This window comes from Corylus avellana, chromosome ca3 (assembly GCF_901000735.1).
Source record: "Corylus avellana chromosome ca3, CavTom2PMs-1.0".
Classification (NCBI taxonomy): domain Eukaryota; kingdom Viridiplantae; phylum Streptophyta; class Magnoliopsida; order Fagales; family Betulaceae; genus Corylus; species Corylus avellana.
The window spans coordinates 22,621,374-22,633,540 of NC_081543.1; the positions used below are offsets into that span (position 1 = coordinate 22,621,374).

The 12,167-nt window shown below is 39.7% G+C and overlaps 1 protein-coding gene across 3 annotated transcripts in view; it reads right to left on the reverse strand.

Moving 5' to 3' along the window:
* The window catches only part of LOC132175198 (uncharacterized), a 16,025-nt gene extending 5,590 nt beyond the window's left edge, over nt 1-10,435 (reverse strand). The window contains exons 1-13 of one of the 3 annotated variants that reach the window (XM_059587067.1): nt 10,325-10,435; nt 9,994-10,132; nt 9,857-9,907; nt 9,599-9,774; nt 9,012-9,089; nt 8,793-8,904; nt 7,923-8,007; nt 7,772-7,823; nt 7,626-7,687; nt 7,434-7,549; nt 7,236-7,357; nt 5,897-5,965; nt 5,685-5,742 (exon numbers count right to left, since the gene is read on the reverse strand). In XM_059587067.1, coding sequence (XP_059443050.1) covers nt 5,685-5,742; nt 5,897-5,965; nt 7,236-7,357; nt 7,434-7,549; nt 7,626-7,687; nt 7,772-7,823; nt 7,923-8,007; nt 8,793-8,904; nt 9,012-9,089; nt 9,599-9,774; nt 9,857-9,907; nt 9,994-10,117 — 1,105 coding nt within the window. In that variant the 5' untranslated portion in view covers nt 10,118-10,132; nt 10,325-10,435. The other 2 variants (XM_059587069.1, XM_059587066.1) reach the window with 2 other exon arrangements.
* Nucleotides 10,436-12,167: the final 1,732 nt, after the last annotated feature.

The following is a 12,167-nucleotide window of genomic DNA, read 5'->3' on the forward strand; positions in this document are numbered from 1 at the left end:
GGAACACAAACACGACCTGGAAAAGTAGAATAAATACTATTAGATACTAAAATGACCCACAAAACTAACATATATTTGCCAGAAAAGATGGTTGCAGATGTCACTTATTCAAGGCTTCATACTATAAGCATATGACTTCCATCCCTAGTAGTTAACAACAACTAATTTACTTCTGATAGATTGCCACGAAGGACCCAACGCTCTCACCATGCTAAACCACGTTATCTGGCAGTAGGAGGGGAAGACGTGCCAATCACATAGGATTCGGTAATGGAGTAAAGCTAAAGGAGACGTGGGGCAACGTGGGGCAGCATGACAGTAAAAGGGGAAGTGGTTATGGCACGTTGCAGCATGGTAGTGGAATGGGAAGTGGTTATGTCATGTGGGTAATTGTTATCTTACGTCGGTAGATAAGTATTATGTTTAGGTGGTTATGTTTTCGTGGGTATCTATTACGGGTAGTCGTGTGTGAGTAGAAGTCATGTGTGAGTCTAGTATAAGACAATGATTGTAGAATCCATGGGTTATACAAATTGTAATCAGACATTTGTTTTTGTGGTTTGTCTCCAACCCTTAATTGGAGTTCATTATCTATCATATATCTATCTATTTCTGTTCAAATTATCGTGGAGTCCTATCAATTTGGTATCAGAGCATGGCTACCAACAAGGATCGCATCGAGAAATTGGAGATGGAAATACATGAGCTGAAAGAAGGAATTGCGAAGCTGGGTACGGAGTCACAGTCTAATTTTCATGAGCTTAGGGAATTATTCTCCAAGTCTCTCGAGAAGGGCGAGTCATCTGGAACAAAAGATCAAGGATCATTTCAAGGGCATGGGGATCATTCTACTGGGCATTCAAATGGTTCTAAAGGATCAAATGGCTTCGCTAAACTGGATTTTCCCCGTTATTTGGGGACGATCCTACAATTTGGATAAACCGGGTAGTCCAATACTTCGACTATAAGCAAACTCTGGAGGAACAACGGGTGTCGTTGGCTGCCTTTCATCTAGAAAGTGAGGCCAATCAATGGTGGCAATGGTTAAAGAAGCTGTGTATCAGGAGGAATGATTGGCCACTACTTGGGAGGTATTTGAATGGGAGTTGATGATCCGTTTCGGTCCTACTGAAATTGAGGACTATGACGAAGCACTTACCACAATCCAGCAAGTGGGGACATTGCGGGAATACCAACAAGAGTTTGAACGTCTAGCGAATCGGGTGGACAGGTGGTGTCAAAAAGCACTAGTAGGAGCATTCCTTGGGGGCTTAAAGCAAGACATTGTCTCTGCAATTCGAACGTTCAAACCCAAGACCCTTTGTGATGCCATTGAGTCGGCATGCATGAGGGATGAAAATCTCTCAAAATCACGGAAGACAACGCAAAGTGAAGGGCCCAAGTCCCACTACACCAACTTCATGCAAAAATCTTATAGGCAAGTAACAACCACTGCTGGGCCATCTGCGGCAATACCAGTAACACTGACATATTTGTCTAGAAGTGCAAAGAAATTGTCATGGGAGGAGATGCAAAAACATCGAGAGAAGGGCTTATGTTTTTCTTGCAATGAGAAATTCACGCCGGGACACCGGTGTCAAAAACCTCAAGCTTTCTTCCTTGAAGCTTACACCACGGAAGATGCAGTGGATGATGATGGAGACCCATTTGAAGGAGCAATAGATGGCAAACCGGTTGCAGAGGAGGAAGAACCGCTCATCTCTCTCCATGCCATTGCCGGTTGTAATGGACCCAAAACCATGCGTATCAAAGTTGTCATTGGTAGGACATTGATCATCTTGATTGATAGTGGGTCTACCCACAATTTCATGGATCATAAGGTAGCTCAAGCACTACAACTTCTTGTAACACCGGTGGAAGAATTTGCTATCAAGGTAGCAAATGATGAAAGGCCACAGTGCCAAGAGAGGTATGAGAATGTGCTAATTTCCATACAAGGGTTTCAATTTTCCACTACATTTTATTCCTTACCATTGCATGGGTTAGATGTTGTATTGGGTATTCAGTGGTTGGAAATTCTTGGGCCCGTGCTATGTAACTGGAAAACAATGACGATGAGTTTTCAATGGGATGGTCAGTCCATCACACTCGCAGCCCAGGCGGTAGAGCCCATTCGTGAGATACTTATCCAGACTCTTGACCGTGAAATGCAAGGAGAAGGGGAATTATTTGTCATTGTCTCACTGGTGAAGCCCCAAGCAGAGGCTGTGACCTTACCACCAGAAATCCACGACTTGCTCCAGGAATTCCACCTTCCAGGATTTTTGACCACAAAATTCCATTAAAAGATGACACTGTAGCAGTTAACGTGAGACCATATCGATACGCTCTCTTTCAAAAAAATGAGATAGAGCGGCAAGTGATGGAGATGCTAACCACAGGGCTAATCCGGCCTAGCACAAGTCCTTTTTCATCACCAATTTTATTGGTTAAAAAAAAGGACGGGTCGTGAAGGTTTGTACGGACTACCGGGCGTTAAATGCGGTAACCATTAAAGATCGATTTCCAATTCCTATGGTGGATGACATGTTAGATGAACTCCATGGTGCAGTCCATTTCACTAAGTTGGACTTACGAGCAGGCTACCACCAAATCCAAGTTCAACCGGAAGACATACATAAGACAACCTTCCAAACCCATAGTGGTCACTATGAGTATGTGATGATGCCATTTGGCCTATGCAATGCACCATCCACATTCCAAGCAGCCCTGAATGAGGTATTTCGACCTTATTTACGGAAATTTCTTTTGGTTTTCTTTGACGACATACTCATATTTAGCAAATGTTGGAATGAGCATGTAGATCATCTGCATAAAATTTTTGAGATATTAAGTACTCAAAAATTCTTTGTGAAGCCCTCCAAATGTACATTTGGGGCTCTTGAAGTGGATTATTTGCGGCATATAATTTCTCAGGAAGGGGTAAGGGTTGATAATCGCAAGATTGATGGTATGCAATCTTGGCCACCACCGAAGACAGTCACGGAGCTGCGTGGTTTTTTAGGCCTTAGGGGCTATTACTGCAAGTTTGTGTGAAATTATGGAGTTATTGCCGCCCCATTAACAGACTTGTTGAAGAAGGGAAATTTTGGATGGAACCCAAAGGCCAATGCTGCATTTGAGACCTTAAAAACGGCCATGGTGACAACGCCAGTCTTGCTGCTACCTGATTTTTCTAACAAATTTATTGCGGAGACGGATGCATCGGACTATGGAATTGGAGCAATCTTGAGCCAAAATGGGCGACCCATTGCATATTTGAGCAAGGCTCTTGGACCTTCTAAACGAGCATGGTCAATCTACTCCAAAGAGATGCTAGCTATCATGGAGGAAATCAGAGTGTGGTGACCATATTTGCTGGGAAACAAATTCCAGATACAAACGGACCAAAAAAGTCTCAAGTTCCTCTTGGAACAACGCATCGTCAACCCCGAGCAGCAGAATGGGTGTCCAAGTTGGTGGGTTTCGATTATGGAATCATTTATCGGCCAGGCCACTCCAACGCAGCAGCTGACGCTATGTCGCAGATGCCACATAGCCCACTCCTAATTTCCATAACCGCTCCAGCTATTGACGGCATTTCAGGTCCACATTTCAGCTTATGGGAGGAATTAAAACAGATCAACGTGGCTGATCCTTATCTAATTGCAATTCACCAAAAGCTACAAGCGCAACTAGAGTTAATGACTAAATATAAGGTACGAGATGGGTTACTATTTTTTAAAGGTCGCATTGTCATTCCTCCTAAGTCGCTCCTCAAGCACGAGATTCTTCATGAGTTTCATGCTTCCAAGTTGGCAGGCCATTCAGGCATCTTGCGAACTCTAAAAAGATTAGCCCAGAATTTTTTTTGGGAAGCTATGAAGACAGACATCCAGGATTTTGTCTCTGAATGTGATGTTTGCCGAAGAAACAAAATTGAAGCTCGTTCCCCAGTTGGGCTTCTTCAGCCTCTGCCAATTCCTTATCAGGTTTGGGAGGATGTCAGTTTAAATTTTATAGATGGGTTGTCTTTGTCGACGGGTAAAAATTCCATCTTGGTTGTTGTTGACCGCTTAACAAAGTATGGACATTTCTTTGCATTAAGTCATCCATACTCAGCTAAGAAAGTTGCAGAAATTTTTGTTTCTGAGGTGATGAAACTCCATGGCGTACCCCATTCTATCGTGAGTGACAAAGACCCAATTTTTCTTAGCTCGTTTTGGAAGGAGTTTTTCAAACTTCAAGATACATCATTGAAAATGAGCTCAGCTTATCACCCACAAACCGATGGGCAAACTGAAGTTGTCAACTGCTGTATCGAACAGTACTTAAGATGTTTCACCAGCCAGCATCCCAAGATGTGGGAATCATTTATCGCATGGGCTGAATACTGGTATAATACTAGCTTCCACGCATCAACAGGGACAACCCCTTTCCAAGCATTGTATGGCCGAGCACCACCTCGTTTGGTCAATTATTTGGTGGGGACATCCCCAATCAGCAAAGTGGATCACAATTTGCAGAATCATGATGAGTTACTTCGAGACTTGAAGTCTCATCTGCACAATTCCAACAACCGCATGAAGCAATATGCCGATGCCAAGCGTCGTGAAGTGAAATTCCACATGGGTGATTGGGTATTCTTGAAACTACAGCCCTATCGTCAGCAAAGTGTATTCCGTAGAGCTCATCAAAAACTTGCCAACAAGTTCTTCGGTCCATTCCAAGTGATAGGGGAGGTTGGCTCGGTTGCATATAGGCTGACCCTGCCTAAGGAGTCCAAAGTCTATACTGTGTTTCATGTTTCTCTCCTCAAGAAGATAGGTGACGTTTCTAACATCTCAACCACACTACCTCCCTTCTCTGAAGACACGGGTCCAATTATCGAGCCTCTACACATACTCAATTATCACTGGGTCAAAAAAGGAACCAAGTTTTTTACTGAAGTTTTGGTCCAATGGAAGCATCTTGCTCCAGAAGATGCCACATGGAAAGACACGGAGCAACTCCAGCAGCAGTTCTCATCTATTAACCTTGCGGACAAGGCTAATCTTCAAGGGGGGGCGAATGATAGATTGCCACAAAGGACCCAACGCTCTCACCATCCTAATCCACGTTATCTGGCAATAGAAGGGGAAGACATGCCAATCATATAGGATTCGGTCATGGAGTAAAGCTAAAGGAGACGTGGGGCAACGTGGGGCAGCACGACAGTAAAAGGGGAAGTGGTTATGGCACGTTGCAGCATGGTAGTGGAATGGGAAGTGGTTATGTCATGTGGGTAATTGTTATGTTATGTGGGTAGATAAGCATCATGCTCAGGTGGTTATGTTTTAGTGGACAATTTATTATGTTATGTGGGTAGTCGTGTGTGAGTCTAGTATAAGACAATGATCGTAGAATCCATGGGTTATAAAAATTGTAATCAGACATTTGTCTTTGTGGTTTGTCTCCAACCCTTAATTGGAGTTCATTATCTATCATATATCTATCTATTTCTGTTCAAATTATCGTGGAGTCCTATCAACTTCCTTAAGTTAAAAAGGTTTTGGTGTCTGAGCAAAATAATACCATTAAGATTTTCAAGAACATTATCAGATAATGTTTATAATGTTTACAGTACAAAATTATAGAAATATTGCCATTCATATCCAATACTAACAAATATTCCAGGGGCTGACCTGTTTTTGGGTGTACACAGAATGGTGCTTTTAGCAAATGGTTCATGTGTTTTGAAACCTAAAAAGCAAGCAGATAGGCCAAATGAGAAAACTATTATAGCATGTCAGACATAAAAGGTTTACTTGTGTAAGGAGTATATAATTCCTCATCTGTGTTGATATACGACCCTGAGAAGAATGTAAACTTAAAACAAGGGTGGCATTACACAAACCTCCATATCAAGCCTAGGATAGGTAAAAGAGAATACAATCTCTTCAACACACCTTCGCAGCCCTTGTGCCTGAAACAAGTAAAGAGGTAAAACAAAATTAAGTTCCACGAAAATTAAATCACACTTTACTAGATTAGAGAATTTCATGCCACAGGCTTTCTATGGACCCATCATCACCTTTGTCACAATTGTATTCATCCTAAGCTTTCCAATATTCAGCTGCTTCAAACCCCTGCTATTGCCTATTTGCTATACATTGCATGGATGGCACTCAGCAACCAGTACTAAACATTATCTACATCTTCCTTAATTTCTTCATTCCTATCAAAGATTGCATAAATAAAGGTTCTGTCTAAGTTGGCCTAATTATAACTAGAAAACACATCACTATGGTACTGATAAAATTTGAAGCACACAGTTGTAGAAAAAAGAGGCAGTCTACTAATTGTATTATAAATGGATTTAAAGTGTAAGGCACCCATAAGTACAAAGGAAATATACAAAAGGAAGCATCTAACTAGAAGAAGCAAAACGAACAAGTGACTATAACTAATCAACAAAGGAAAAATATAACCAGCTGTTACAAAGATTTGAAGAATAAAGATAAAATCTCATCTATCGTTCTTTCCTGGTCCTCAAAACTTGTCATTCATTTCCCTCCATAAACACCATAAAAGGCACATAGACACCATCTTCCTTATTGCAGTATTCCTCGAACTGCTAGAGGTTCACCAATAGGCAAATAGATCGACTACACATTTAGGTTTAACCCAGTACAACCCAAAACAACTGAGAAAGGCAATCCAAATGGCATAAGCCACGTCACAATGAAGAAGGTGATCAACAAACTCTCCATTCCTCTTACATATGCAACATCTATCCATCATGACGACGAGCCACTTCCTAAGATTATCCATGGTGAGGATCTTACCTAGAGCCGCCAACCATGTGAAAAAGGCCGCCCTCAAAGGAACCTGAGTTCGCCAGACACTCTTCCAAGGAAAGCGGCACCCTTTAGTACAAGTCAATGAGCAATAGAAGGATTTGACCTTAAACAACTATGCTGGTATCAACTCTATTAAATTGTTTTAAGCAATGGTTGTCTACATTATTGGAAGGCAACGATGTCATTCCATGGGAATGATAAATAAAAAAACAAAAATTGGCTGAAAAATCTGCTATTCCAATCTATTGCATCTGGATGCCTTATACAAAGTTATAGACCAGTATACATATTAGTTCTCTTCTACTATTCATGCTAGCATGTGTAGCACTGATATCCAATTTTTATTACAAGGTCCTAGAGAGAGACAATTGTGCGACACTAGAGATATCATACCTTCGGTCTTCCCGATTGCAATATATGTTTTAGTTGCTGCCATCTGACAACATTAGTGTCTTCTTTTGAAATGGAGGATCGCTTGTTCTCCTGCCACTTCCCCCGAAGTTCAGAAGTAATAGCTGCAAAGAAAACTTCATGTGAAATACTTAACAATGGGCATAGAATATTTTATACATAACAGAAAAAAATTTATACATTCATCAGGAATCATCTCTAAGATCTTCTCATATCGCTCCTCAGTTGAAAATAGTTTTTGACTTAAAAGCAATTTTGACTTAAAGAAATCCTTGAGAACTTCAGAATATGATCTCCTGCAGAGACGGAATATGCCTTAGGAGAGGAAATAACGGGCTCAGCAGTTGAAATTCAATATATATTAACACTTACGCAAGGAAGGGATGCAGAGCAAGACCCGTAAAAGACACCTTTTTAAGACTATTTTCATTTCCCTGAACAGAGTACAGAAAAAACTATTCTTCATGCCATAAAATATATTCCAAATTCAAAAGTTTTTTAACATCGTAATATACTACCTTGTAGACACGGAAATATTCCGCAATAGATGCCCTCTGTTCATTTGTCAACCTGCAGGAGTAAAGGCAGTACAGTTTTGAATCCTTGAGTGTCATGACATGAGTACGGAATTTGAAATATATATATATATTCAACTACTTATTGTATAACCTCCTTGCTTTCCCATCACAAACCCAGCAATGAACACCACGTCGACCACTAAATACCCAGAGAATATGATTAAAACCGAAATCATCTGCAAAAGAGGATTGAAAGCCAGGTGTAAGGGTCTGTAAAACCATACAAGTAGGAATGGAGATGATAAAAATCAATTAACATAAAGCTCCAACATTGCCCGATAAGTAGTGCAGAGATAAGAGGCATGTTTGAGATCTGAAACTTGTACCGGCTCATATGCTTTGTCTAATAAAAAACTATTTTACAAAACTTAAAATAGAAAACAGTTTCAAGAAACATCATTATGATGTCTTCTGAAAACAGGCTATTTTCAAGAACACTTCTTTTTAAGAACAGTTTCCGAAAAACAGGCTGTTTTCAGGAACCAAACAAGTGCTCGTTAGTGTTAGTGGAAATTATAGAAATGGGAATAACATTCCAAACAAGTCTTCTATTTCTGGACTCCTAATCACAGACTCTCCACCTAATAAGACTTCGTGCAGTCACAATTACAATTCACTGCCTCCACCCTTTTTACACCAACAGCAGTTTTATCTCTTCTTCAAGGGCATCAGGCTTGTTTACCATTTGAGCCTCAACTAGCCTTTTTCTAGGAATATCATCAAACTAATAGTGTACAGTTTTAAGTGCAACCACCAACTTTTATTTTCACTCAGAACATAACAAAACCCCTTCAAATTCACCATAAATATGTGCTAAGAAGTCCCTCTAGTTGTGTTCATTTAAACACAATCCTGGTAAGATCTAATACCCAACAAATTACTCAAAATAATATATTAGATGCCAATTAGTCTTTCTTCTTCTGTTTGCTTGGGTGAAGGAGAAAAGCAAATATCACCCTACCTCTGAGAGAAGTATCAATCACTTTGATAGCAACTGTCATTAGAGGCCAGCAGTCCAAGCAAACATCAGCTCCTGAGCAGCAGTATCTAACATCATCGTAATCCGTAATATCCTGCAGAAAAAAGTGAAAGCCGAACACATCAAACAAGCAATCCCTCATAGTCAAACTTTCAGTTAAATTGTGACTGTTTTAGTGGCTTTAAAAGTTGATTAACTTACAATATCAAAAACAAGCTCCCTCTCCACCGGAGTGAAAACATTATCACCAGTTTGTGCATATGCATGCCTCTTTGCAGGCTGCAGCATAATAAAGATCTTTTCTTTAAAAAAATAATAATAATAAAGAAAAAAAAAGAAAAAAAAAAGAATAGGGCCGAGAAGTACAACAATTGAAATTCACAAGAAACCAAGAATAGGAACCCTGGCATTCAATTCCAGTCTCTGCTATGCTTAAAAAAAAAAAAAAAACAGTACTCGATATGGATTCTGTGATTGTGCATACAAGTAACCAGCTCAACTCATTACATGCATTACAAGAAAATTGGGAAAACTAACATGGCAAGCATGTATCAAAAGAAATAGTTTTTATCTTCGGTTAGAACAAAATGTACTAGATAGAACAAAATCAGCTAGTACATTCACTATCATCATCTTCAAAATAAAAGCATATATTGAACAACGTTAAAAAATTCAAGTTTAAGTGTGAGGACAACTACACGTCTACAAGTTATGTCAATCAAGCAATCACTGTTAATGAAAACACGAATCGAATCATCATCGTAAGAGTGGTCTAATAGAAATCTTACATCCACACTGTACACAGGCCCGATATCGATTTTAAACGGACACTTCTCTTTGATGGAATTTTCAAGTTCAGATGCACTGTTGAAAGACTGGTAGCGCAGATAAATATCATTATCCAGCGTGTACGAAAACTCTCTTCGACTGAAGTAGGACTGGTCACAGGCAGGATGCTTCCCATCTACACAGCAATCAAGCACATATTCAACACAGGAACAAATATCAATTTCTAAGCAGGCGCACACGCACATGCACGGCTTTACCATTTCCATAGGAGATCCATTTGAATATATCTGCGTGAGGGAAAAGCTTTCCTGCCACAAAGAACAGCAACAAAATGTCCACATGAGTTAGCGAATCCAAGCCAATTCAAATTTAGATTCAATGCATACAATTATACCGTAATAGACTTTGAGATAGTTGGCGTTAAATTCGTCAGGAACGGAGTTCCGTTCACGGCCTTCAGGTTCACACTCATCAATTACCATGTCTTCGCTTCCATTTCCGATCTCCTCTCTGGTCATGGTTGTGTGCTGAGCCTATTTTCCGATAAACAAAGCGAAAATCGTTTCAGATCTCAGCGGAATCAACTAGGTAAAGAAACAAAATGGATGTAATTAATCTCACAAAAGTAGCAAACCCTAACCCTAGATGATAAAAGAAGCATTAAAAGTAATGTTGAGAGTAAGAAGGATTAGATCAGTTGAAGAAGAGAGCATGATTGTGCTTACGAAGAAGCTGTTTTCTCGTGAGATCCCAGCCGCTGGTCGTGATCGGGGGTCGGGGATGGGTTTTGAAATGGCGGGAAGAGAAGAGCAAGAGTAGGTCCTTTTTGGCGGGAAACATTTTGGGGGCAATTGCAAAGGGAGGTCAAGCTCGGGAGGCTCCAAAGGTGAGTTGTCACTTGTCACAAAAAAAAAAAAAGGTTACTGGGCCCATCTGCTTCTAGGCCCAGCAACAAAAAAACAAATAATGTTAATTCAATTCTTGTCAATTATTATTATTATTTTATATTATTCAAACAAACGAGTCATTTGTAGTGGATGTGTCTTATGCGGCTAGTGTTAGCAATTTAATATGTGACCTGCGAACACGACACATAATTTTAGGGTTAAGGTTTAGGTTAATCAGGTTCGGAACCCGTTTAATAAATGGGTCGTGTTATGTCAACCCGCAGGTTGACCCCTTTATTTTTTATTTTTTAATTTTTTTAACTTAAATTTTTAACCAAAAAAAAAAAAAATTGAATTGTCATCCATTTGTTTTGTATTGCATGCTATAGATGTCTATTGGAATTAGACACGTATCTTAAAATTGAGCTAAATAGATTGTCCATATGTTTATTGAATTTATGTGTTTTATTTTAAGATATATTGATATGTATATGCTCAAGTTCAATCAACACTAACAATAGATTCATGAATTAGCTTTTGTTGTTTTGGAGGCTTTCTATCAATTCTCCCAACCACCATTATTATTATTTTTTTTTTTCTAATCCTCCCAACCACCATTCTTTTTCAATTCAAAACGGCCACATTGCTGCTTGGTTGCTGGGATTTTGCCATTTAGTTAGGCTATAAAAATTAAAATAACTTAGCTGTCATGTCGGGTCAAGTCAAGTTGTGCCGGGTTAAACCCTATTGACAGCTAAATTAAACGTGTTAACAGGTCGGGTCATGTGAACCCGAAATGGCATGTTTATCTAAATAGGTTACACGTGTTGTGTCATGTTTAAGTTTGGGTGTTTGACACGTTTATATAAACGTGTTAGGTTTAGGTTAGCATAAACGGGTTCGTGAGTCAACCGGGTTGACACGAACCAGACACGCCAACCCGTTTTGCCAGCCCTAGATGCAGTAGTAGAGCTACATGGGGGTATGCAGGGGTGTCCCATTTTCAAAACCGATTAGGTTTCCTTTTTGTAAAATCGAGCTAAAGTAAGAAGGAAAAGAAAGGAAAGAATGGAAAGAATGGAAGAAGGAAATAATGGATAGATTTCTTATTGAACAAGCATTTCGATGATGCTCAACCTCCAAGTTCACAACTGAACAAATGACTACAAAGCTGATTATTACATTGCCATCAAAGCTATTAATAGTTCCTTCTACTTAACAACTTCAACTAACTTCCCAACAACTTCAACTAACTTCCCAACTAACTAATTGAATTACAACAAGACTAACAGAACTGATCCTAGAGAATAGCTAACCACATTTCAATTGCTTCTTGATGAGTACCAAATATTGCATATTTTGGCCCCTTAATTTATATTTGTTAAGCCTTTAGTTTTGTTATTTTTTTATGTTTCTGTTAGTTTTGGTGTCTTAGCGTTTTGCAGATTGTTAAGAGAAAACTGCAACTTTAAGGTGAAAATTGCAAAGAAGTAGGAAACAAGTGAAATTCTAGAAGTGGGATCGAGCACACAGTACCACGCTCGAGTGCATCTATGCTTGTACCTAGCAAGGCCCGCTCAAGCGCACTCCTGCATTTACCCAAGCAAGCAGCGCCCATGCGCTGCACCGCAGAAACCCTGAAAAATTCTCGAGTACGCTCGAGTGCACCTAGAGTGCAATC